Here is a 26,936-nt window from a genome sequence, read left to right as displayed (position 1 = left end):
GCTAGCAAATAGTATTATGGAGAGAGATCTGGGGATTTTGTAGTTGAACACAGGCTAAATATGAGTCAGCAATGTAACATTGTTGCAGAAAAGAACATTATTTTGGTACATAACATCAGGAGTCCTGTAAGCAAGCCGCAAGAAGTCATCCTTCTGCTGTACTGCCCACTGATAAGGCCTGAGCTAGAGCATTGTCTTCAGGAATGATGTGGAGAAAGTCCAGAGGAGAATTAAAAAAATACTAAAAGTCTATAAAATGTGACCTATGTCTAAAGATTGGAAAAAAAAATGAATTTGTTTAGCCTGTTGAAGAGAAGACTTAGAGGAGACATAAATGGTAGTTTCAAAGAGGTGGGGAAAAATGCTCTCTTTGACCCCTGAAGGTAGGACAAGCAGCAAGGAAAGTTTAGGCTGAACATGAGGAAAAGCTTCTTAATTCTCAAGGTGGATGAGCTCTAGAACAAATGTCCAAGTGAGGTGGTGGAATCTCCATCCTTGGAGGTTTTTAAGAACAGGTTAGACAAACATAGGTTAGGCATGATTTAATTACATAGTTCTGACCTGGATGCAGGGGACTACATTAGATGAACTACTGCAGTCTTCTATGACACTTCAATTTAAAGGACTGTGAGAGAGAGGATTTGTGGACAGAATACAAGTTTAAACTGTCTTCTCTGGTTAACAAATACAGTTACCCTGTAGGCGACTTTTAGCTCCAACTTTCTATTAAGTATTTCAGTGAAGATTTTATATTTATTATTTTAAATATATTATTTATACCAACTATAGTTTTTATAACAGAAGGTATGAGCCTAAGGTGATTACTGGACCATAAATATCAACTGAAGGGACAACTTTGCTTGTGGGGTGTGACTGAAAATAGGAAGTCTCACTAGTTCACTCCACATTTTAATGGCAATAAACTATGGTAGAGTGTTGGTTAATAGGCTAAAGTAGTTAACATTGTAACCAAAGCATGCAACAGTAGGTTAGTAATAAATACCCAGTTGTGAGTTGCTTCTGTGGTGACAGAACAAAATCAGTCTGATTCTAGTTGTATTGGTTTTTGTCATAACTTTATCCTTTTAAAAACAAACATACACATGCCCTTTTCATTTATTGAAAAATAATTCTGGGTTTATTATTTTGCAGGAAAACTTTGAAGATGCCTTTGAAAGCATCCCAGTGTAAGTACAATTTTACTATTTAAAATTATTTTCCATGTTAGGTATAGAGTTATACAACATGCTAAATTATTGTTTTCTTACTATGCACCACATATTTTTTTGTGTTGATAAAATCCACTATTTCACTGGGAGAAATGTACAGTGGTAATTTATATTTCCAGAACCCCCAGTGGTGCTTTTAAATGATGGGAAGGGCAGCATCAGTATTTTTTGTGGGGGAGGGGATTTGGCATTTCCTTACACTACTTTATAATTTTCATGTTTGTTGGCAAAGTAGTTTAGTGCCATACTGACAGCTCTGGAGAATCTAATGAAGAAGTACAGTATAAACAGTAGTAAAGTTACCATTAAATAGCCTTCATAGGGCTTGTCTACACTACCACCTTCCTTCGAAGCAAGGATGGTAATTAGAGTGTTGGGAGTTCGCTAATGAAGTGCTGCGATGCATAGGCAGTACTTCATTAAGCAAATCCTACCCCCACTCCCAAAATGGCAACTTTGAAGTTTTAAACTTTGAAGTACTGGCACGGGTCTAGCCGCAGCTCACCCACCGGTGCTTGGAAATGCTGGGGCAACTTCAAGGTCCCTTTACTCCTCAAAGCTCTTCTAAGTCAAGGTACCAGTTAAGTTAATCTGTATCCATGACCTCAGGAGAATAAGACCTGAACTGTACAGGTGTTTTAATCCTAAAACCACCTTTGTTAGGGCAATGCACAACCTGAGAGCTCACAGGATGAGCTTCTGGTCCTATCCTTCATACATATGAGCTCTCTGTGAGAAGCCGAAGGCTCCATTACTCTGAACCAAGAGGAATAGCTACTATTACTAATCTTAGGAAAATACAGTTTGAGTAGTGCCGTATTGAGCTCTCTGACTGGTTCCACCATTGTCTTCGAAGTGAACAGAAATGCACAGAATTAAGCAATCATCCACACTCATTCCTCAGAGGTGGTATTCCATGTAACTACTGTTCACATCCAGATCCTTTTGTGGTTCTTGGCATTGAAGCATGACTGAAGAGTTCTCAGTTTTCTCAACAAAAAAAGACTCAGTGAGAGGATCATTCCTTATGAGTCAAGTTCATAAATCCCTTGATGGGCTTCATATGTGGGATACCAGCTCTTCAATTTAGAAAACTTCTGCACCAGGGAAGGTACTGATCCCACTGGAGGCAGTATTTAAAAATGGCTGGTGAAGATGCAGAATTAAAATTATATACTCTAAAAAAAATGTTGCAAAAATAGGAGTTTAAGTTGGCACTCCTGTCACATGATCTGTAGCATGTAATCTTGGATTTTTTTTCTTCCGGTTCATTTTACTAACTAGATTAATGGCATATGTCATGGACACATCTTCAGTATTAATTGAATTTCAGACTAAGGTCCAGATCATCAAAGGTATATAGGCAACTAACTCCCATTGAACGCAATGGGAATTGTTCACTTAAATAACAGTGAGCATCTGGGTTTAACATCATAATATTGAAAGCCTGAACCAGCTGCTGAACCATCCACATACTCATCTGTGCCATTATCACAGGGTTATGGATACAATTTGTTTTTCATTTCACCATTGACGCCCTTACTGCTATCATAACTACACTATTTCAGACAACTGCAACTGATAGGTCAATTTTATGTAGGCTTTAAATATCTTCATTTTAACCGTACATGAGAAAGACATTAACATTTACAGAAGTCCTATGGCACCTTATAGACTAACAGATATTTTGGAGCATCAGCTTGTGTGGTCAAAGACCTATTTCATCAGATGCATGAGTGCGGGTGGGTGGGTTCAGAGGAGTATTTAAAGAGGGTGGGGCCAGTAAAAGGGAGGGCCGGAGCTGACAAGGGCTATTCAGTCAGGGTGGAAATGGCCCATTATCAGTAGCATATATGACGAGAGGGGAAAAAACAAGTCAGATCAGTCAGGGGGGATTTGGCCCATTTTCAGATTCTAATGTGAAATGTGAAGTTTTAGGCTCTGCATGATCTCTTTGGAATACATCATTCCTCAGTTTGCAGGACTGAGTCAAGACTCTTTACCTGGAGTGGAAGGGACTCCAGGATCAAATCGTGTGAAGGAAGTACTTGAAATTCTGGATCATTTAAGGAATCATTTTGAAGCCAAACATGCATATCGTCTTCTATGTAGAACACAGATCTTTAGTATTTGAGTATGCTAACTGTAAAAGATTCTTTTAAATGTACCACATGCACTAGCGCCTCTTTCTTCCTAATATTAAGATTAAAGAGGCACCCTTTGAGTTATCGTCAGTGTTTCTCTGACAAATGTGTCCTAAGTAACCAGTTCTTCTTCTACGAGTGTCCCTGTGGGTGCTCCACGTTAGGTGTCGGGCTCGCCCCAGCGCCGCAGGTCGGATCTTTCCAGCAGTTTCTGCCGGACCGTGCATGCGCCGGCACACGCCGCTCCCTTGCGCACTCCCGGCCACGTGCGCGATCCAGTCCCCGCCAGTTCCTCTTTAACCGCCGTCAGCTGCAGACGGAATCTGCTCAGGCTACGGCCAGAGTCAGCGTATTTAACGTTCTTAAAGTGTTTTAGAGTTTCTTTTTCAGTCTTTTAGATTAAGTTAGCTTGTTATTGTTTTCCAAAAAAAAAAAAAGGAAGGAGTAAAGCTTCCAGTCTTAGTAACAAGCGGAGCACCGGAAGCCCGGGGACGGAGGGCCATTAGGCCTCCTGCCGTGGCAGGCTGAGTCAGAGAGGGGAACAGGCACAGAGAAGGTGCTAAGTACCCTATTAACATCTCAAAGACTCACCATAATTTCCTCTTCAGGATTCAAAAAGTGAGAGTCATGTCGCGAAGCTATGCCGGCCTCCGATGGGCACAGTCAGTGTATAAGGTGCCTTGGGGAATCTCATGTCACCCAGAAATGTTCCTTCTGCGCTAAGCTCAAAGCCAGAGCAAGGAAGGACAGGGAGATGCGGCTCAAAATGCTGCTCTTTGACAAGGCCCTCCAGCCAAACGTGCCGGAGCGGCCGCAGCAGGAGGGACCTGCAGGGGCCCATAAAAGGAAAGCTGCCTCCCTCACCCCGTCAGCACAAAAATGGAGGAAGCTCTCATCAACCCGATCCCTGCCGGCAGCCACAGTGAGCGGGACGGATGGAGCGCATAGCCCCCAGCCGCAGTTACAGCTGAGCGGCGGCGGTGCGGAGACGCACGTGGCAGAGGCTGAGCCTCTGATAATCAAACAGCCGCCCCGCCCCGCGGGCAGGGCAGCGGCCAGGCAAGTGCCAGAACCAGCAGCACCGCAGGCAGCGGCACCGATGCCTGGGGAACCGGCGGTGCAGAGCGTGCAGGCACGTGGCCTGCAGGCACCGGGGGAGACCACCCGCGCGGCACCGCAGCGGAGCGTGCCGAGCGCGGCGCAGACAACGGGGCCGAGATCCCCGATGCGAAAGGGGGTGGAGCCAGCCCCGCAGGGGAGGGGATAGGCAGCATAGAAAACCCGGCACCACAGCCCTTCTCCAGACAGGGCTGCAGGGCTGCTCGCTCGGAGCCCTCCGCTCATGCTGCGGACCCAAAAAAGAAGGCAGGGGTCACCCCCAGCCTATCCTGAGCCCCCATCCCCGTTCCTACAGCCAGCCTCACCATGGCTCGGACCACCTTTGCCCTTTTTGGGCTTTGAACCTTTGGAGTACTACCAAAAGTCAGTCTCTCCAGTATCTCAGTTATCCAGACGATCTCGCTCCCCCAGGTGCAGGGGGTATGCGCCTCGAGAGTGGTCCAGGTCCCCATCTCAGGAGCAGTGCCCGTGTTGCCATGGTCGCCCCTATCACGCGGGCCATAGACACCATAGGCATACTCCCAGGGACAGATCCCCCCCCAGACGGTTCCATATCCCCGAGGGCAATCGCGAGCAGGGACAGAGACACAGACATCTCAAGGGGAGGTGATTCTGGAACCCTGAGATTTTCCCTCGCTAGCTTCCAGCGAGGGGATGTATCACTGTCAACAGGACCCAGAGGGGTCCAGAGAGGCTTACCCTAGTGGTTCCTCACTATCTTCCCCTGACGAGGCCACGGCCCCAGGGGACGTCCATCCTCCAGACGATATCAAACAGTTCCAAGAGCCGTTTAAAAGGGTGGCCTTCACGCAAGGCATCCAAACAGCAGAGGTGCAGGAGAAGCACCATAAGCTCCTTAAAAACCTGAGACCTCCGGCCTCCTCCAAAATAGCTATACCGCTCGACGAAGCAATCATGGAGTCCGCCACCACGATATGGCAGACCCCTGCATCCATTCCGCCTATAAACAAGAGAGCGGACAAGAAATACTTCGTCCCGGCGAAGGGCATGGAGTTCCTGTTCAGCCACCCGCAACCAAATTCTCTGGTGGTGGAATCGTCTCAACAGAGGTCGAAAACTTCTCAGTTCAAGACAGGGGGAACGGACAAAGACGCCAAGAAACTAGAGTTGTTCGGCAGAAAGGTCTACTCCTCCTCTACCCTACTGTTGAGAATGGCGAATTACGCAGCGCATCTAGCAAACCATAATTTTGACAACTACTCCAGGCTGACTTCCCTCATGGACTCGCTTCCAGAGGACAAGAAGCCGGTGCTCAAGGCCATCATGCAGGAAGGCTACGCAGCCTCGAGGACGGGAGTTCAGATTGCCCTAGACGTAGTGGACACAGCAGCACGCTCAACAGCTATGGCAGTGGTGATGCGCAGGGAGTCCTGGCTCCAAACATCGGGTATCCTTAGGGATTTGCAGGCGAAGATCGTCGATCTCCCCTTTGACACGCAGAAGCTGTTTGTTTGCTGAATCAACCGACTCGGTCCTTCATTCCAGTAAAGACTCAAGAGCTACTCTCAGGACCTTGGGGATTTACACCCCTCCATACAGAAAGAAAAAGTATTACCCCCAACAAAGACGATACCAGTATCAACCACAGCGTCCCCAGTACCACAGGGGTTACGAGCAAGGGCGACACCAACAGCACCAGCAATACAGAACTCCCAGGCGACGTTCCCAACAGAGCCATGTGTCCTCAGGGCAGGGCCAAAGGCCACAAGTTTAACACACAGATCCAGGGCTGCACCATCACTACCATCGCGCAATGTCATCCGAAGCTATTATTCCACCATCGCCTCCGACCATTCTACGACCAGTGGCAAAGGATCACCACAGACAAGTGGGTGCTGGAGATCATAGCCACGGGGTACGCGATCCCCTTCCAGTCGCTCCCACCGCTCCCACCCAGGCCCCACCTAAAGGATGCCTCCCACGAAGCGAGACTCAAGCAGGAGGTAGACCATCTCATACTCATAGGGGCAGTGGAAAGAGTGCCGGAGCAACTTCGAGGGAAAGGGTTCTACTCCAGATATTTCCTCACGGGGAAAAAAAAAGGCTGGAGGCCCATCCTAGATCTTCGGGGCCTCAACCGGTACCTGCACAAGCAACGCTTTCGGATGATGACAGTCGCCTCTATACTTACGGCACTGGACGATGGAGATTGGTTCGCAGCCCTCGACTTACAGGACGCATATTTCCACATAACTATCCACCCGGCTCACAGACGCTTTCTCCGGTTTATGGTAGGCAAAGAACATTTTCAATACAAGGTTCTGCCGTTCGGCCTCTCCTCGGCCCCCAGAGTCTTCACCAAGACCTTGGCAATGGTGTCAGCCTACCTGCACAGACGGGGTGTTTATATTCCCATATCTGGACAACTGCCTACTGAAAGGGGCCTCGAAGGAGGAGGTACTTCGCATGATACGCGTCACATCAGGCACATTCTCTTCGCTGGGCCTGGTCATCAATCTGGCAAAATCAAAGATAGACCCCACACAGGACATAGAGTTCACAGAATTTATACGTGCCCCTATCACAGCAAGGGTTTATCTACTAAAGACATGCTTTTGAGCCATCGGTTCCCTCGTGCAGGTCATCACCTTCAGCCCTACGGTGCCAGTTCTGACGTGCTTACAGCTGCCGGGCCACATGGCAGCAGCGACGTTTGTAGTACAAAACGCCAGGTTACACATGCGCAGCATGCAGCACTGGCTGGCGAGCGTCTACATACTGGCAGCATATACCGTTCACAGGGTGGTGTCGCCCACGACAGAGGTGCGCAGATCCCTGCAATGGTGGGTGAACCCCAAGAACATGCTAACAGGGGTGCCCTTTCACCAACCACAAATATTGGTTTTCCTCACTACAGACGCCTCCCACATAGGGTGGGGAGCACACATGGGCGAAGAGGTGATGCAAGGACTGTGGTCCTCCAGGGAACAGTCACTGCACATAAATATACTGGAGCTCAGACCAGTGTTCAACGCCTGCAGACACTTTCGAGACCATATACAAGGCAAAGTAGTCGGGATCAGTACAGACAATACCTCCACCATGTTTTATATAAATCGGCAAGGAGGAGCTCAGTCGCTTGCCTTATGTGCGGAAGCAGTCCGATTGTGGAACTGGTGCGTCGCCAACAATATAACCTTGAAAGCCTCGTATTTACCAGGCACTCACAATGTGAAGGCAGACCAGCTGAGCAGGCGCTTCGCACTCACGCACGAGTGGCAGATCCGTTCCGATTTATTACGACCGATCTTTCACGCATGGGGTTTTCCCCAGATAGACCTGTTTGCCACTCAACACAACAAGAAGTGCCCACGATACTGCTCCAGGGCAGGACTGGGATGGGGGTCCCTGGGGGACGTGTTCACGATCTCGTGGAGGGGCCCCCTGCTTTATGCATTTCCTCCCACAGTGCTTATCCACAAAGTCTTGCAGAAAGCCAGGAGAGAGGGAGCCCAAATGATCCTAGTAGTCCCAACATGGGATCGACAGCAATGGTTCCCCTTACTCCTGCGCATGTCGGACTGTCCACCGATGCCCCTCCTGGTGGTGTCGGATCTGCTCACGCAAGCTCAGGGGTCCATAGTGCATCCACACCCCCGAGGCCTACGACTACAGGCATGGTTAATCCATGGCTCAGCTCCCTAGAGAGCACATGTACGGAGGAAGTGCAACAAGTCCTAGAAGGTAGCAGGAGGACTTCCACCAGGAAGACCTACAAGCAGAAATGGACTCGCTTCACTGCATGGTGTTCTACCAAACAGTTAGCCCCCCTTGCTGTGCCTATACCTGTAATATTAGAGTATTTACTGGACCTCAAGAGAGGAGGACTCTCCCTATCCTCGTTAAAGGTCCACCTTGCCGCTATATCGGCTTTCAGACATGAAGAGGAAGGGCACATGGTCTTTGCCCATCCCATGGTTACTGGGTTCCTCAAAGGGCTGGTAAACCTATACCCCCCTCGGAAACCGCTTCCACCTTCGTGGAGCTTGGACCTGGTGCTTAGTGCACTAACGGGACCACTGTTTGAACCTTTAGCCACAGTTTCCCTCCGTCTCCTTACGATAAAGACGACCTTTCTTCTCGCAATCACGTCAGCTCTCAGGGTGAGCGAGCTTGCAGCAGTTATGGCAATGCCACCCTGCACAGTATTTTCCAAGGAGGCGGTAACCTTACGGCTGCATCCAGCCTTTGTTCCCAAAGTTTCTTCAGAGTTTCATATTAACGAACCTATAGTTTTACCCTCGTTTTATCCAAAGCCTCATAACTCTAACAAAGAGGCGCACCTACACCTCCTGGACGTGAGGAGGGCGCTGGCTTTCTATATAGACAGGACTAAGTCCTTCTAGAAAACGGATAGACTCCTAGTCTCTCTCACTCCCAAATCAAAAGGAGAAGGTCTCTCTTCGCAGAGAATCTCGAAGCACATTGTATCCTGCATAAAAATGTGCTACGAACTCAAAAAGACTCCTTTACTGGCCCCGCCCAGGGCTCACTCCACTGGGGCGGTGGCAGCATCAACAGCCTTCAAGGGCGTTGCGCTAAAAGACATTTGCAGAGCGGCGACCTGGTCATCCTATGACACCTTCGGCAAACATTACGCCCTTCACAGGGTATTCTAAGAGGATACCCGTCTCTCGACAGTGGTCCTCTCGGGGACAAGCTGCACATAATCCGATTACCCACCTCCTATCTTGGGTTACTGCTGGGTGGTCACCTAACGTGGAGCACCCACGGGGACACTCGTAGAAGAAAGAGAAGTTACTCATTGTAGTAACGGTGATTCTTCGAGATGTGTCCCCGTGGGTGCTCCACCACCCGCCCATCCTCCCCGCTTCGGATCTCTGTTTAGTGTTTTGCAGGAGCATCCGAGGCGGTTGGTCAAGGAACTGGCGGGGACCGGATCGCGCACGTGGCCGGGAGCGCGTAAGGGAGCGGCGCACGTCAGCGCATGCGCGGTCCAGCAGAAACTGCTGGAAAGATCCAACCTGCGGCGCCGGGGCGAGCCCGACACCTAACGTGGAGCACCCATGGGGACACATCTCGAAGAACCACTGTTACTACGGTGAGTAACTTCTCTCTCTCTCACCGGTGATTCTAACATGCAGTAAAGACTTCTCTACAAGAAGAATTTTCAGTGGTATAACTTAACATATAAATTTTAAACTTATGGAAAAAGCTGTGTGGTGATTCTCTTGTTTCAGAGTAAGACTGTCTTATTTTGATTTAGTTTAAGTGAGTTAGGAACAAGTTTAAATGATAAGACATACCAAAGTATTATTTACATACAGTCTTTTGCACCCAGTTTTAGTCAATGTACTAAACTAGATCAATTTAAACACTGATTAAAGTTATAGTGGTGCAACTTTCTCTGTGCATAAGCCTGAAAAATGAGTGAGATCCAAGTCTAGTGATTTATCCTGCATATACATTGTTTTGTAAGGATTAACTGCCTTGATGCCCACATCAACAGTTTCTGTCAGGAGGCTTTCCAACAAAACTAGTTCCTCTTTATCTGGCATTATTCACTAAACGTCAGAGCTTACTAGGAGAAACCAGGTTGCATAGGTTATATGCTAAATGGGTGCTGAGTTATCCAAGAGGGGAAAATCCTTCCCTAAATCTCCAGGGCTCGCTGTGGTGTCTGAGGACAAGACCAAGGGAAAGCCAATCTCTGTTCAGATTGGCTAAATGGATTAGATAGATTCTGTATCCAGATTCTTGTATAAGGATCTTTTATGGATGTTCAGTATTGTGAGGTGAAAGGTTTATTCAGTCAGACATAAAGCTGAGTATAGGGCATGCCTGAAATGACTCCTTCATAAGCATTTTAAAGGAAGGTCATTATACAACCCTCTCTAGCTATATTTTAAAGCTAGAAGAGACTGCTATGATCATCATAGTCTGACCTCCTGTATAACTCAGGTAATAGAATTTCTTTGATTCCTATCTCAAGATCAAGGTCTTGTTACTTTGAGTAGAAAACTGACACATTTCCTTATATAGCCATCAGGACCCCAGTGTTTAAATTTGCAAGGAGAACAAGGGGCATATGTGATCGTAACCATCACAGTTTCACTTGTTGTAAATCTAACTTTGAAGAGTCAGCACATTCCAAGTGTATAGCTATAAGGAGGACTTGACTGGAGTTAAACCTTCCTTTTTCTTTGCACATTTAAGCCTCTGACAGTTACTAAGTTCAGCATGAGTTCAGGATACTATAGACTACTTCTTCCCAGTCCTTTGGCACATAGAAGAAGACCTGCTTATGACTCACCTATTTAAGAGTCTCTAGTCTTTAGGATGCAGTTTTCAGATGTCTTTGTCCACAGTACCTTTGGCTGTAAACTAAAGATTTAAGATTTTTGCACTTAACTTGTTGATATTTTCTAAAAACATAATGGGTGATTGTACAAACATAGCATTATCTTCTAGCCCAAATAAATAGACATAATGCAGACAAAGGACTGAAATAAAAGAATGCAACACATTTCACTTGTCTGTATTACTGATTCTTGAGCCAAAGCTTCATTTTTCTTATAACTTTATGAAAATCTAGTTTAGTTTCTGTTTTAATTATCTAGCAAAATTAGATTATATGTCTAATACCTTTAAGATCTGCAGTTTTGACCCTCATTCATATGCTTTTCCATCTTAGGTTTTCCTTGAGCTGAAGAGTTCTTAAATCATGCACAGACTTTTTTTTTCTTTCTCTAGGCATTTAGAGATCCAGGTTTTTTACTTCAAGATTCAAATTAGTTTGCTCTGGAAGCCCAGAAGCTCTTATTTTGAATTTCTGTGAAAAGTAGATACAATTAAAAATTGCAGAAAGTCAGATCTCCTCATCCCACACAAATTCAAATTCACCCCAAAGTCTCACCTAGACTAACTCATAAAGCTGGCCTTGCTTTTCTGTCTCCTGCTCCAGCCTCAAGTCATTAACCTTCAGGTGCTTGTACAGTATTCTCTTTATTATAGTAATATTATCTGTTTCTCATCCTATGTACCAGTCCCTCAGTTTCATCTAAACATGTGGCTACAAAAGTACCCAGTATATTACTTTTAGACTTGTTTTTGTCAGAAAGTACAATATCATGTAAAATCAAACCTCTTAGGAATAAACCATGTCCATTTAGACAGCCCTCCACTCAGTCATTAGTTTTCTATAACAATATGAAACACTAGATTGTGACAGAGTTGAATGTGGGAAACATAGGGTGGTTCAGTTATTATATAGCCTTATGCAAAACAATAATCAGAAAGGAGAAAGTGAGAGAGAAGAATTCAAAGGGATAATAGGTATTTTAGAAAATGATTTTGAAAAGTATTTTGGAATTTGTCAGTGACTGTTAACTTTAGAAGTGCATGTAGGAAGACACATAATTTACTTGTATCAGTTATTGTTCCTCTTTTGCCTTTCCTTTTCCCACCCAAAGCTGGATATTACTAATCCCATGATCCTACCAAAGCTGCTCTACATGGTATTACTGGGGTAATAGATTAAAGTCCAGAAGTGTTTAAAGAAGTTAGAAGGTTATCCTTGTAATCTCAGAAGTGTGGTTAAGGTTTCAGTTAACACCTGCACATTTATCTCTCACTGGATAAAGCTCTTGGAAACAACTACTGGTTGGCAGTGGAGGGAAAGACCCTATATACAGGTTCTATTTAAAACACTTAAAATATGTGTTTGTGCTTGCTGAATGGAACATCCTCAAACTTTCCCAGGGACTGCTGTAAAAGTAGATCTTTAAGCATACTGGTAACCAGTTTAAGCCTTCTCTTGTTTGGTACCTGGAATAAACAAGACTAAGACCTGGACTTGGACTAGCTCAGGGTCAAGTAGAAAATCAGTTATTTAAAAGATATGCACATATGTGTGTATTTATTGTATTCATGAAAGTCGAATTTAGAAGTATCGGAGGGGTAGCCGTGTTAGTCTGGATGTGTAACAGCAACGAAGGGTCCTGTGGCACCTTACAGACTTAGAGAAAAGTTTTGAGCATGAGCTTTCGTGAGCACACACTCACTTCATCAGATGCTGGTCTTGGAAATCTGCAGGGCCAGGTATAAATAAGCCAGAGCAAGGGTGGGGATAACAAGGTTATCTCAGTCAGCAAGGGTGAGGCTTACTACCAGCAGTTGATCTGGAGGTGTGAACACCAAGGGAGGGGAAGCTGCTTCTGTATTTAGCCAGCCATTTGCAGTCTTTGTTTAAGCCAGAGCTGAGGGCATCAACTTTGCAGATGAATTGTAGCTCAGAAATTTCTCTTTGGAGTCTGGTCCTGAAATTTCTTTGCTGTAGGATAGCTACTTTTAAGTCTGCTACTGTGTGGCCTGGGAGATTGAAGTGCTCTCCTACGGGTTTTTGTATATTGCCATTTCTAATGTCTGATTTGTGTGCGTTTATTCTTTTATGTAGAGACTGTCCAGTTTGTCCGATGTATATAGCAGAGGGGCATTGCTGGCACATGATGGCATAAATTATATTGGTAGATGTGCAGCTGAATGAACCCACGATGGTTTGGCTGATTTGGTTAGGTCCTGTAATGGTGGTGCTGGTATAGATATGTGGGCAGAGCTGGCAACGAGGTTTGTTGCATGGATGGGTCCCTGAGTTAGAGTGACTGTGGTCTGGTGTATAGTTGCTGGTTAGGATTTGCTTCAGGTTGGCAGGTTGTCTGTGGGCAAGGACTGGTCTGCCTCCCAAGGCCTGTGAAAGTGGGGGATCATTGTCCAGGATGGGTTGTAAATCCCTGATGATGCGCTGTAGAGGTTTTAGCTGAGGACTGTAGGTGATGGCTAGTGGTGTTCTGTTGGTTTCTCTCTTGGGCTTGTCCTGTAGTAAGAGGCTTCGTGGCACACATCTGGCTCTGTTGATCTGTTTTTTCACTTCCTCAGGTGGGTATTGCAGTTTCAAGAATGCTTGGTAGAGATCCTGTAGGTGTTTGTCTCTGTCGGAGGGGTTGGAGCAAATGCGGTTATATCTTAGTGCTTGGCTGTAGACAATGGATCGTGTGGTGTGTCTGGGATGGAAGCTGGAGGCATGAAGGTAGGCGTAGCGGTCAGTAGGTTTACAGTACAGGGTGGTATTGATGTGGCCGTCGTGTATTAGCACCATGGTGTCCAGGAAGTGGATCTCCTGTGTGGACTGTTCCAGGCTGAGGTTGATGTTGGGGTGAAAGTTGTTGAAGTCCCGGTGGAATTCCTCCAGAGTCTCCTTCCCATGGGTCCAGATGATGACGATATCATCAATGTAGCATAAGTAGAGACGGGGTGTTGGTGGACGAGAGCTAAGGAAGCGCTGTTCCAGGTCAGCCATGAAAATATTGGCATATTGAGGGGCCATGCGGGTACCCATAGCTGTGCCGCTGATTTGAAGGTATATGTCGTCACCAAATCTGAAATAGTTGTGTGTGAGGATAAAGTTACAGAGCTCAGTCATCAGATGTGAAATTTAGAAATTTAGAAGTAAAGTTTTTAAAAGGAAGTGATTGCTAACGAAATAGACATATTAGAAAATGACAGCTGGTGTGGCCTTTTGTCAACTTCAAGAAACCACATTTGTCTTATGAATACTAAAGGAAGACCCAAATTAATACAATATGAAAAATAAACAATTTAAGATGTCTTTATTTATGTCTGAAATCATACCATTTGAGCTTTCTGCATTTTTGTTAAAAAGAAAAATTGCATTGAATAGATGCTTCATCTTTTCAGAGACATTTCCTGTCTTGGTTATGACCTTTCAGGTTTTATAAAGTCAGAGTTGCAATCTAAACTTGAGAGGATCTGTGTTTTTATTCTGCATAACATCATCTTGTGGTGGTAGGCTGCGACGGGAAGAAATCAGTACAAAAGAAAGTGTATCTGAGCCAAACTCATAACCATACAGAACAAAGTATTTGTATCTAGTCACAGAGAAGTAGCCGTGTTAATCTTCACTAAACTAAAAAGCAGTCCTGTAGCATTTTAAAGATTAAAAAAATGATTTATTAGTTGACAAGCTTTTGTGGAACAGACCCTCTTCTTCACATCTGGAATTTCCAGATCTGAAGAAGTGGGTCTGTCCCATGAAAGCTCATCATCTGATATATCATTTTGTTAGTCTTCAAAGCACTGCAAGACTACAAAGTGCAGTATATCTCTGAAATCCAAAAATAACCAGTATTAGCATTTTAATTGTCTTCTATTTCACTGTAGCACTTAACAAAACAACCAAAAAACTTTTAATAAGTGTTTCAGAAAAGGAAGATTAAGAGGCTTTGATTTTTCTTTATCTTGATTAGATTCCTTTCTTCTTTGAAGGAAATGATTTTCCTCATAATTATTAAAGTATAATTTACAATAACATTGAAATTCAGATAATTTATTATTTTGCAGGAAGTCTTCAGCATTTCATGGGATCAGACTCAGAACTGAGTAACAGTTAGTTAGTAATTGGTGGAGAGAAACGAAATGAGTCATGGGTAGGTGGTCCAGGAGTGTCAGCAGTGCGTCTGAATGAGACCTATGACCACGGTGCTGGGGGCATACCTCCCTTACTGGTATTTTTTAAACACCTGCCACTCGCTGCAACATGGAAGGAATCCTAGCTTCATTGTGTCTTCACTGAAGCACTACAGTGATGCAGTTGCAGTGTTGTAAGTGTAGCTAAGCCCTTAGTTTTTCCCCACTGCCAAAACATTACATCACTTGTTCCCAAATTATTCTTGTCGTCTCTTGTTTTGTCCAGGTGCTTTTGCCAGGGTCCAGCTCTTGGTTTTACATCGCAACTGCAGCTTGCATTTCTGACTTCTCACCACCAGGATTCTGTGTCTGAGGGAGTCTCTTTACTGACCTGAGGCTGGATTGGAGTGACAGGGTGGGCTTCTGGCCACAAAAGAGGAAAGCATGGAAGTTGGCAAGCTGCTGCTGGCTTTTGGAGTAGGGAAGATGTAGTTACTCAACAAAACATCCTTTTTATTCACAGTGTGATAAATATATAAGCCAGGATAGACCTAACCTCCATGAATTTATCTAGTTCTTTTTCTGAACCCTGTTAAAGTCTTGGTCTTTACAACATCCCTTGGCAAGGAGTTCCACAAGCCCACTATGCACTGCTTGAAGAAAAATGTCCCTTTGTTATTTTTAAACCTTCTACCCATTAATGTCATTTGGTGACCCCTAGTTCTTGTGTTATGGGAGCAAGTAAATAACTTTTCCTTATTTACTTTTTCCACACCAGTCATGATTTTATATACTTCTATCATATCCCCCCTTAGTCGTCTTGTTTGTAAGCTGAAAAGTCCCAGTCTTCTTAATCTTCCTTCATATGGCAACCGTTCCAACCCCCGCATCATTTTTGTTGCCCTTTTCTGAACCTTTTCCAATGCTAATATATCTTTTTTTGGGATGAGGCAACCACATCTGCATGCAGTAGTCGTGATGTGGGCGTACCATGGATTTATACAAAGGCAGTAAGATATTCTCTATCCCTTTCTAAATTATTCCTAACATTGTTTGATTTTTATGATTGCTGCAGCACACTGAGTGGATGTGCCAGGTCCAGCCAACGAACTTGCAGGGTGCAAGGCAGCAGGCTGACAGAGGAGCCTGGCCAGTTGGAGCACAGGACCTTGCTTGCCTTGCCCTAAGGCCGAGTCAGCCTGTCACATGTCCATCAGGAGTTTGCAGGGGCTTCACAGGTCTGTGCCCCCATGCTTCCTTTGCTGATTGCTTGATGGAAGAAGGATCAAATCTGAGCTAACAAGCATGTCTATAGTTGCCTGGAGGTCCTGGAATGTAATGTGAAGCAGTTGACAGCAGATGGCTACAATGTGTACTGCATAGTGTCAAGTATTGGAGGGGTAGCCGTGTTAGTCTGGATCTGTAACAGCAACGAAGGGTCCTGTGGCACCTTATAGACTAACAGAAAAGTTTTGAGCATGAGCTTTCGTGAGCACAGACTCACTTCATCAGATGCTCTGGCTTATTTATAGTTGGCCCTACAGATTTCCAAGACCAGCAAGGTGCCACAGGACCCTTCGTTGCTGTGTACTGCAGTGAGTCAGATCACCAAGCTTTGCAGACAGCTGCGTTATCACTTCCAGAATTTTGGGCCTCTGTACAGTATAAATGGGTCTGGACTGAAAATTCTATAGGTGTGAAGACATGAGTCTGTCCCACGAAAGCTCATCGCCTAATAAATCATTTTGTTAGTCTTTAAAGTGCTACATGACTGTTGGTTTGTTTTGTTAGAACACAGACTAACACAGATACCGCTCTGTTACACTTCCAGACAGTGCATCAATGTGTTTACACAAGGATTAGATGCTGAATGGCCCTGTAGTCTGTGTGAGGAACCAGTTAGTCAAGGAGATAGTGAAGTGGCTCAGTTCAGGCCTAGAGATGGTTTTGGGGGGAAAATGATTCATAATATAATTATGTACTTTTATTTTTATCACAGATATTTGGTCTGTCCTGACCCACACAAAACTTCTATTACTTGTAGTGGCAATTTTGTCTGGATGAGGTTCGTAGACTCACGTCAGTTGACTGGCTTTTAGATTTTAAGGCCAGAGAGAGCATTTTGATTGTTTAGTATGACTCTTGTGTAGCACAGGCCACAGAATTTCCCCAGATTAATTCCTTTAGAATTAGAGGATGTGTGTGTATGTGTGGGAGCCAATCACACTGTGTCCCCGTTACAAAATGTCATGCCCCCTTTGTTGGGGGGGCCCCTTTTGTGCACCCGTGCTTTTTTATATATTTTTATGCACTGCTTTACTTGGCCTCTGACTTCTTTGTGCCTTCCATTACGTTGGGAAATGTTTGTGTAGATCTTTGTAGCTATGTTCTCTCTCTCTCTCACAGGCTATATCTACACTAGCCCCTTCATTTAAAAAAGGGGGTGCTAGTGAGGCACTTCAGGATATGCTAATGAGGTGCTGCAAAGAATATGCAGCACCTCATTAGCATAATGGCAGTCGCAGAACTTCGAAAGTGCTGCTTTCGATCGCACATGGCTCATCTACATGGTGCTTTTTGAAAGGACCCTGCACACTTGGAATAAGTGGATTTCAAAGTGTGCAGGGTCCTTTCTAAAAGGACCCCCTGTAGATGAGCCATGCACGATCGAAAGCAGCACTTTCAAAGTGCTGTGGCGACCGTTATGCTAATGAGGTGCGGCATATTCATTGCAGCACCTCATTGGCATATCCTGAAGTGCCTCGTTAGCATCCCCCTTTCAAAAGGTGGGGGGCTAGTGTGGACATAGCCATAGTGTTTTGAACAGTAAAATAGTTTAACAGACAGTAAATAACACACCTGAGAGCTACTGATTCTGGCAGACTCTGCAAGCTCAAAGAACTTTGGTGACACTCAGGCTATGTCTACACTGCAGCTTACATAGCCATTTTCCACAGACTGAATCCATTCTGAACCATGCTGTTTTCACAGGGCCTCTAACTTTTCAGTTGTTGATCCTCCTGTTCCGGATCCACTATACCACAGCCTCTCTGGATGATGAAGTTACTTATTTTTGGGAATTGAGAGGATCACCTGAAACAGCTTTCATCCTTCAGTCCTTAGAAGGTGCTGGATTAACAGCAATCTTCACAAAGTGCTACTTATGCAAGAATGAGATGAAGTCCCTGTGCTGCTCCAAGGCCAAGTCTTGACCACTTGTGGATAAGGTCCAAGCCTTGAGAGCCTGCCTTGATCCAAACTTGAAGCAACATGTACAAAGTTTCCTGGGGTTGGCAGAATATTATTGTAGATTTGTACCAGGATTTTATTTTATTGTGGCCACTCATAGATCTACTTAAGAACAGTTCTAGAAAGGTTCACTGGATGAGAGCCTCTGAAAAAGCCTCCGACACCCTTAAAAGTCCTAACTATGTATAGCCCAGATTTAATCAAGGAATTTGTCCTCCAAACTGCACCAGCTATACTCTGTTTGGGGGTTATCTCATCATAGATGGTCAATGGACAGAGTATCCAGTTTTCACTTTAGCTGAAAACTCTTCCTTTGAAATATGGTCTCGTTGTTTTTTAAAAGCAGTGGTGGCAAAATGGGTGTGGATGTGCTCTGATGTTTTCTTCTTGGGAATGTTTAGCCTCACCATGGACCATGCTACGTAGTTACTCAGCACCATGAAGGTCACCAATTCAGTACCTGTTTTTTGTTACTCCTGGGCTGGGGAAGATGATGGGAGTGGCTAGTATCCCAGACGTGATCCTGTATGGACGCATGCATGATGGCTTTGACAAATACCCTCTGAGCAAGAGAAGCTTAAAAAGGGTATGCAGGCCCAATAAACCTTATCCCAGTTCTTCCACAATAAGCATCAAAAGTAGAGAGAGTGGTTAGATTGCTTGGTGGCTCTTCTAGGAGAGCAGACTTTCAGGCTTCTTTCAGAGAGCTAAAAGTGAGTGCAGGCAGGAACCTGAGGTAGCTAGTTACCTTGGTGAGCCTCCCAGTGGATGGAAAAACAAGGGACACTGACTAACTATTTGAACACAGGACCTGAGGAAAGGACTAGGTCATGCCGAAAACTTGCCAGGCAACCCTCTTTTCAGTTCCTTCTTTTCTTTTTTTTTCTTTTTTCTTGTTACTGTGGAAGACATGAACCAGCGTGTGTTATTGCCCGGCTCTCCAGTACACGACTTAGCTAGAGATGGTGGTTGACATGTCAGAAATCCTGGGGTGGGATGAGTAGTGCCATGTTCTGCGGCAAGGGGACACCCAAGATCAAGAGGCCACCATGTACACAATACTATACAATCTAAAGCTGGGAATGCCCTTTTTTTTACTGATATTGTCTTTGATGGTAGTTGCTGAGAGTTATGTTAATCTGTTAGATTTTTTTTTTTTGCCTTCGTTGCTAGAATTATATTTTACTATACAAGGGAGAGCTCTGGGGTGTACTCTCCTTTTTCAAAGAAATACTCTTTGCAAAAAAGTGAGCGAGCAGGCACCAAAGCCCCTACCTCACATGAGCAATACTTGGGAAGTGGATCCATCTCTTGGACATAGTCTTTCCTTGAAGAGCAGTCTTTCTTCCCTCTCTGTCAAGAATTTGGTAGGAGGAGGGTCCTGTGCCTTCTACCATGGCCTAAGAACCATTATTGAGGGGTGGGGGAAAGCTCCAAACCTCCTCACCTGTCACCAGAGTAATGGTTTTCAGTGTATGCAAGATTAGCCACACTCACCACACCTGGAGAGATTTCGGAGGATATGGACACAGGGGGTCTGTGTCTGTCTGTCTGTCTGTCTGTCAGTTGGTACTGGTCTGCTTCAGTAGGGAAACCAGCCTTTTGAAACGAGCTCCCAAAGAGCTGGAGGAGTTGCTTATTTCTTGGCTTTCTTCTTGCTGACTGCTACTTTCTTTCATTGACCTTGTCAGGACAACAGTAATGTTATGTAATGTAGTATGTTTTACCTCTCTCTTTGTGCTTTGTTTTTGCCTTAATTTCTGGCCATGTGAGGAATTATCATCAAATCAGGTGTTTGAGAAATATTCAAAGGGTAATATATATATATATATAATATATACCAGTGTGTTGCTCAGAGTCGTTTTGTTTCAGTGCTATGTAGCATAGGGAAAAATAGAATATGAAACTTGATACTGATACTGAAGCAGTAAATTGCTACAAGATTAGATTGTTCATATTACTAAACTCAAATGCAGATTGCTTTTGCAATGGACTTCCTTTTGGTCTAATTCCGTTCTTGAGGTCATCTTTTAAATGTGTTTTAAAGATCACTTTTTTTTTAAGGTACTTAGTTGTAAAAATGAAAGACACTGACAACTTTTTTGTCACTCTAAGTCCTTTTGTATTTCTCTTGTTTTCATTTTCTCTTTGCAGTTAGGCAGTGATGGATTAGAATTAGGCTGCAGCACAGATTGGGAAAATCTCCCAGCATCCTCTTCCTGCAGAGGCATCAGCAACCAGCATTGATTGTAGCTGCTGCCACTCTAATTGACATTTCTTTTAAATTCTGATATGGAGAGCTCCTGTGATGCCAGCTGCTGTTCTGTGAACTTTATCTTTTTTTTTTTTTTTGCTTGATAACTAATTAATGAGAACCCCATGGGTATCAAGAAATAAAACAGAGAACATTGAATATTCTCTGTGCTTTTTGCTAGCTTTTCTGTGTCTGATAGAAAATAGAACAAGTAAGAGAGACTTGTCTGGCATTGGAGGACAGATTTATTCACCTGAAGTTGTCTTCTGATTTCATCCTGTAAGTACACTGACTGCATTGTAGTCTCTGAAATCATAATTGCAGCAATCATATTTGTGTATGTTTATCTGGAGAAACATGTCTTTGTAGAAATGTAATCTGTTGAAAAAATCTGCATCTTAGATGGAATTTGTTCTACACACTTACATTCCTTTCCCCCTTTGAACATACAGTATTAAGACTGATTTATGAAGTAATGATTTTTCCTCCATATTTAGCAATAGTGAAAAATGCTTCTAGTGAATGAGTTTCTCTGCTGATGTCAGTGATTATCAGTGAGAACGATGTAGGTTGCAGAATGCTGCAAGGTGTGAATTTTAGGATGCTCTTTTTTAAATTAGCAACCTAACGACATCATCGGTGTTATGGAGGTTTATTGCATTTGCTGATATTTTCCCCTGCCCTAGCGACTCTTCTCATTTAACCATTTAGAAGTACTGCATTATTATGTTTGTCTTAAATATAACATTGTATTTGAAATGACCAAACCTTATGTAGAATATTATTAGAGACTGCTCAGTAATCAAAGAGCCACAATATTAAGTGTAGCAGTTCTCAGTATAACACATACCAACCAATTGTTGTGAAGTTAGGAAAAAATGGTTATAGTAGTTGGACTTTTCAGTCCTAATTGTGTGTTTTGGATTAGAGCCAGCATCTGTGTGACGCAGTCACAAACATCTGGCCTCATTTGCTGTGCTATATGCTGGATGATTGAATGTGGTTTTTTTTTTTTCCCCCTAGAAAAATTTTAAAATGCATTTTGCTTTGTTTTATTAGAACTATATCTGTAACCTACCATATCTTTAACTGTGTACAGTTTAAACTGTGGTTTATTTTAAAAGGATTTCTGTTTTCAATGTTATTGCTTTTCAGGACCCTTTTTTATTTATGCAAACTCTTTCTATAAAGTACATTGAAACAAATTTGTCCTGTATATATGAAAAGATGCATTAGGCAGTAATTTGGGATTGCTTGCTACTTTTGGCCAAATTCTTATACCTTTCCTTACATTGAGTAACATCTAAAATTAATTTCAGTCTTACTATCCATGGAGTAAAGTATTAGTGTAAGGTTATAAAATCTGGACCTCCACCTTTAGTGTTATGGAACTATTTAAAATGTCTGTTTTTAATATTTTGTAAACTGAAAAGACTAGCTATTATAATGTTTCTAAAATAGTGTTAAATCAAATGACTGAACTTCTTGATTACCAAACAAACATGATAACATATTAGCCTTCTGTTATTTTGTACTGGAATATCATGCATTTTGACATGTTTGTGATGCCAGCATTTTCATTAGTTTCCAGCAGTGTAAAACAGATTTTTCTTCCACCTGCAGATAAACACCTGCCAAGGTTTTTCTTTTATTTTTTTTTTTACCTTAAATATAGGACCATTTTTTAAATAATGCTTATCGGAATTTAGCTACTACATATGAAGCCTGAAATGCCTGATGTAACTTCTAGCTGTACCACTAAAATAAAGATGATGAACCAAATTTATCCCTGGAGTAGGTGAACTGATTTCAGTAGAATTAGTCCACATCTTTTATTGACTTACACTAGGGATGAAATATGCATGTGGTGTTTTATATAAGTAAATATTTATCCATATATATGGCGTGTCTTGAATTTTCTCACAACCTGGCTAATTCATTAATACAAAAGTTTGTATCCTGCTTCTTGTGCATGTTTAGTACAATTGTGCCTATATGACTTTCTATACTTGACCTCTGAAGAAAGTTGTGATAGTCTCCTTTAACAACGGTTAGCATCCCTGACTCATGAAATGACTTCATTGTTGGCTCACTGAGCTCCTCTCCAGCCAATCAGCAAGCAAAATGCTACCACACGTCCATTTTGCTCAAAAAACTATATTCCAGTTTATAGAATGTTGGGGAACTCTGATTAACTTGTAACATTAGTTCTTCTCCTGAAAAAGGTTATTGTTGCTGAGGTACTTGGGAGACCTGGGTTTAATTTCCAGCTCTGTCACTGACATCCTATGTGACCTTACCATTTGTGTCTCTGTGCCTCAGTTTGCTAGCTGTAAAATCAGATACTTATGGGGGAATCTTGTGCCACTGCCAAAGCAGAAATTAATTCTGCATGTACGTGCTCTTCTTTTTTCTCTCCTCAGAGATGGGCTGCAGTACTGGCATAGCCCAGCTCGTAAAGAGGAGATAAGGGTGGGAGCAGGGGAGGGAACTGGAAAGTTCCTGGCAGCTGCATTTCCCAGTATGCCCTGAGGGAAGGAGGCAGTGATGCACAGGAAACTTCCATGCAAACCCAAGACCCAGCATCAGGCTGTTTTCTCTTAGATTTCTTGGCTCTGGGGGTAGAGGGTAAGAGTGTCTGGACTGGAGGTGGTCATGGCTGAGCCCTGGTGGTGGACAGTGGTGGTGGTGGGGAGTTTCTGGTGCCAAGGTTGCCCCAGAGTTGGCTGAGGAGGAGAATAGAGAAACAGTAATGGGATTATTATAGGGATTTCTTTAACTCTCTACTCATGGGAATTTTTGTGTGGCTGTATTGGTACACACATACTTACTGTCTGTCTGGTACAAGTTGACCGTCTCTAGTCCAGCACTCTTGGGATCTGACGAGTACCAAATGTGAGAATTTGCTGAATGACAGGAGGTCGATATTGACTGTCAGCATTACCAACACTTCCACTGCTTACTGGGCTCTTGGAAGACATTTAGGGATCACTTACAGATAAATAAAAGCACAGATCACTGAGAGCCAGGACTGGTGGCTGGAAACAAACTTTGTGGAACCACAGGAAAGGTGGCCATACCCATGCTAACTGATCATCCAGCTAACTAAAGTCATGCCGGATTATAGATGTTGCCAGTTGAGAGAGTTCTGGATTATAGAGGTTCCACCTGTATTATAAAATAAATTACCAAAATAATTAAAACTGGTGTGATTTATGTAGTGGTACTGACAAATAAAAATTGCAGAATTTTAATATGTGCAGTATTTTTATTTTTGATGTAAAATGTTTTAATTTTTCATACAGAATGCCGTCAGGAGTAAGAGAGGTTGTGATAATAAATTATGTTGGAGATGTTCACATACTATCCTGAGTGAGTCACAGAAATAGGAGATTTTCCTGGACTGTTATCTTCGTATGCAAAATAAATGTCCAAAGTTAGGTATATTTTATAATAAATTTACATTAGAACAGCTAGTACTTCTGCTCTTTATTTATATTACTAACTTCTGAAATAAAGCTGCATCCTTGGTCTTTTGCCTGAAAACCATGATGCTTTTAGGTTAAAATACAGTAGAGGTAGAATTAGAATCCTAAAAAGAATAAGAGAAAGGATGTTTATTAGTGATGTCAAACTTTTGGACATGGGGATTCTTCTGCCCTCTAGGTACTGCTCAGCAGGTGGATGACAGCTGAAGAAATCACGTGCAAGTCTCCTGGAAAAAGAGAAGTGCCAGGGTAGTGAGGCTTTTAGGTCAAACTATCGAGGCTCATGCACTAAACTCCAGAGGTTTCAGGTTCAAGTTTTCATATCAGCAGTTCCATGTGCATTGCACGCTGTGTACTTTTGGCAGCGCTAAAGAAGAGTAGCAAGAGTGGCTGTATTACTGTCTATTCAAGATTAACCAAACTAATCCTTTGTCATGAATAGGGGGAATGTGGATCCACGCCTGAGTGCACTGCAATGCAATCCTCTGTGCACTGCATTGCAATGCTGCTCACTTAATCTTGCCTCTGTCACTGAGTGACGTGATGGCCAACATTGGTCCTCTTTACTCCTGCTGTAGACCCAACTCTTGTCCCAAAGCTCTCCCCTGGGTACCTACCTGACCTCTTCTTACTTACAGCTGTCCATGTCACCTCTCCAGATCGGAAGTGACATTGCACATAGGTGGGTTGTGAAAGAAGAGGGTTGAGTGTGGTGTGGAGTTGGTTGGTAAGGCCCAGAGTCCAGTAGCAGCAGTGGAGATGGTTCCACTGGGATAGTCGGTGTGTACTGTGGGGAAATTTCTGGGGCCACCACTGGGAGGCAGGTAGCTGAATCCTGAATTTTTTTTTTTTTTTTCCTCCAAACCTGAGCATCTTCTGTGTTTGCTGAAGGGGTTTTTTGTTTGTTTGGGTATTTTTTTTTAATGACATTATTTTGTGTTGGGGAAAGTCATTCCAGAACAGCCAGTTTTTCATAGGATCATGTCGATTTTGTTGGAATTTCAGTGTGGAAAAAAAATCAGAATCAACATTTTGTCAGAGTCCAAAAGAGCCCATTTCTTCTTTATTTAAATTGAATAATTGACTTTTTGTTTACAAATCGCTTTTAAAAATTTGTATATTGTACATATAAAATTTTTATAAAGCCAACTTCACACAACTGCAGAAAGATACTATTTGAACTTTTTTTTTTTGTGGGAATTTTCTAATGTTGCTTTTCATTGGGCTTTGGAAACAGAAATTCCAGTTCCCACACACTTCTAGTTAGGAACCTAATCCATTGTTTGGCACTTAGATAAAAGTGATTTCCAAAGTAGCCCACATCAACAAATTCTTTTGAAACTAGTTGGAATTGTGGTTACTCAGTTCCTTTGAAAACCAGGCCCCTTTTGCTTTATTTGCTTTCACATAGGAGCCCCAGTTTAGATGCTTAGGTATGGAAATTCCACCTACAGTCTTTATTTGTAACATGTTGTGACTAGTAATTGTATTTTCAGTAGGCAATATTTTGGATCTTAACTAGTGGCACAGATTTGTTATGTTTTCAGTCTGGCACTGTTACCTTACTTCATAACGTCCCCAAGAGTGCTAAGCATTCAGCAAAATCATACTGAAGACACGTAACAAAGAATGTATAATCTATATTACTGGACATGCAAGTGAGTGAGGGGCAAAGGATACATTGTAAATATAGTGTATAATTGCTTGTTTTGGGCATTCTTAAGCTTGATGGTTCAAGCTTTATTTAGGCTTATTTTATGTCATGCAAGTGCATTCACTTTTTGTTGGCAGCCCTGCTAGAGTTCTATTTTAAGTGATTTGAATGAGTCAAATGCAGGAGGCTTGATAAATAGATTTTTGGAAGACTATACCCAGCATCAGACAAAATGCTTGAAAAAGTACAGTTGGAAACGAAGGAAGCAAAGTTGGAGAGGGAGCACAAGGAACTGTGTGATACAGACAGACTGGTCTCCTGCTTTTCTTACAAATTGTAACAGCAGATCCTCCCCTAACATTGTTGATACTTTATTGTAAGGATTGAAATTTGTAGCGGACAGAGAATGGTAGTCTTCTCTATTCATCTTCCTACTCTCCAGATTCTCTGGCCTTTCTCTCCGTTACTTCTGTAGTGTGCTGGCCTATCTCCCCTTCCTCTGTCCCTGGGAATGTGCTATCCCTTCCTCTTCCTGCTCTATTTCTGATCACTTCTAATTTCCCTTGTTGGCTGCTGTTCCTTTCCTGCTTCCATTTTTCATGTTTGCATTTTCTTTTGAGGGCTTCCTCTCTGCTATTCTCCTTTTTTCTCTTGATGGGTGCTTCCTCTCTCCTTCCCTCCTCTGGTGGCTATTGCCCCTCCTTTCTCCATTATATCTGATGTGTATGTTGCAGCCAGAGTTGTCCTCCAGGGGATGCAGGGCCTGGGGCAACCTTTACCCCCATTACCCCAGGCATGGGGCACAAAGCAGCCCCTCACCACCAGCGGTGCTCCCCTCCACCCCATCTCTGCTCTGTCCGGTTGCCGAAAGCCCCCATCCGCAAGTGTTGTGAATTGGAAGGTCGGGTGCTGAGCAGCCGCAGAGGTCCCCCAACACCCTGCACTCCCCACACTCATCACAGTGGCAAGAGCCGGAGAGAGCTGGCTGCCTGCTTCACCCTGCAGCCTCTCCCAGCCATAGTGGTCTGCTTCACTGTGAGAGTGTGAAGCAGAGCACCCTGGGACAAGATGAACCCCTACTGTCGTTATGCATGCGGCCCTTCCCCAGCTCCTGAGTTAATTTCCTGGGCCACCCCTCTGGCCTCCACAGGTCCCATCCATTGGATAGTTGAAGCCCACTGCTGTGCCTCCCAAAGCATGGGGCCTGGAGTGTCCATCCCAAACCATCCTGTGGATGGGACAGCTTTGCTTTCAGCAAAGGCAAACAGGTAAAGATAAAGCAGATAGGGGGGTGGGGTGGGAGGAATACAAAAAAGAAGAAAATAGTCTCAGAAG

The 26,936-nt window shown here is 43.6% G+C and overlaps 1 protein-coding gene across 3 annotated transcripts in view; it reads left to right on the top strand.

Annotated features, from left to right (window-relative positions):
- The window catches only part of TTC39B (tetratricopeptide repeat domain 39B), a 118,236-nt gene that overhangs the window by 32,559 nt on the left and 58,741 nt on the right, over positions 1–26,936 (top strand). For all 3 annotated transcript variants that reach the window (XM_074994099.1, XM_074994101.1, XM_074994100.1), the window contains one exon: positions 1,153–1,187. In XM_074994099.1, coding sequence (XP_074850200.1) covers positions 1,153–1,187 — 35 coding nt within the window. The remainder of the gene's footprint in view (positions 1–1,152; positions 1,188–26,936) is intronic.

This window comes from Carettochelys insculpta, chromosome 5, assembly GCF_033958435.1.
Source record: "Carettochelys insculpta isolate YL-2023 chromosome 5, ASM3395843v1, whole genome shotgun sequence".
In the NCBI taxonomy this organism is placed as follows: Eukaryota; Metazoa; Chordata; order Testudines; family Carettochelyidae; genus Carettochelys; species Carettochelys insculpta.
Note: the sequence above shows the minus strand (reverse complement) of the source record. Positions and strands in the feature narration are given on the sequence as shown.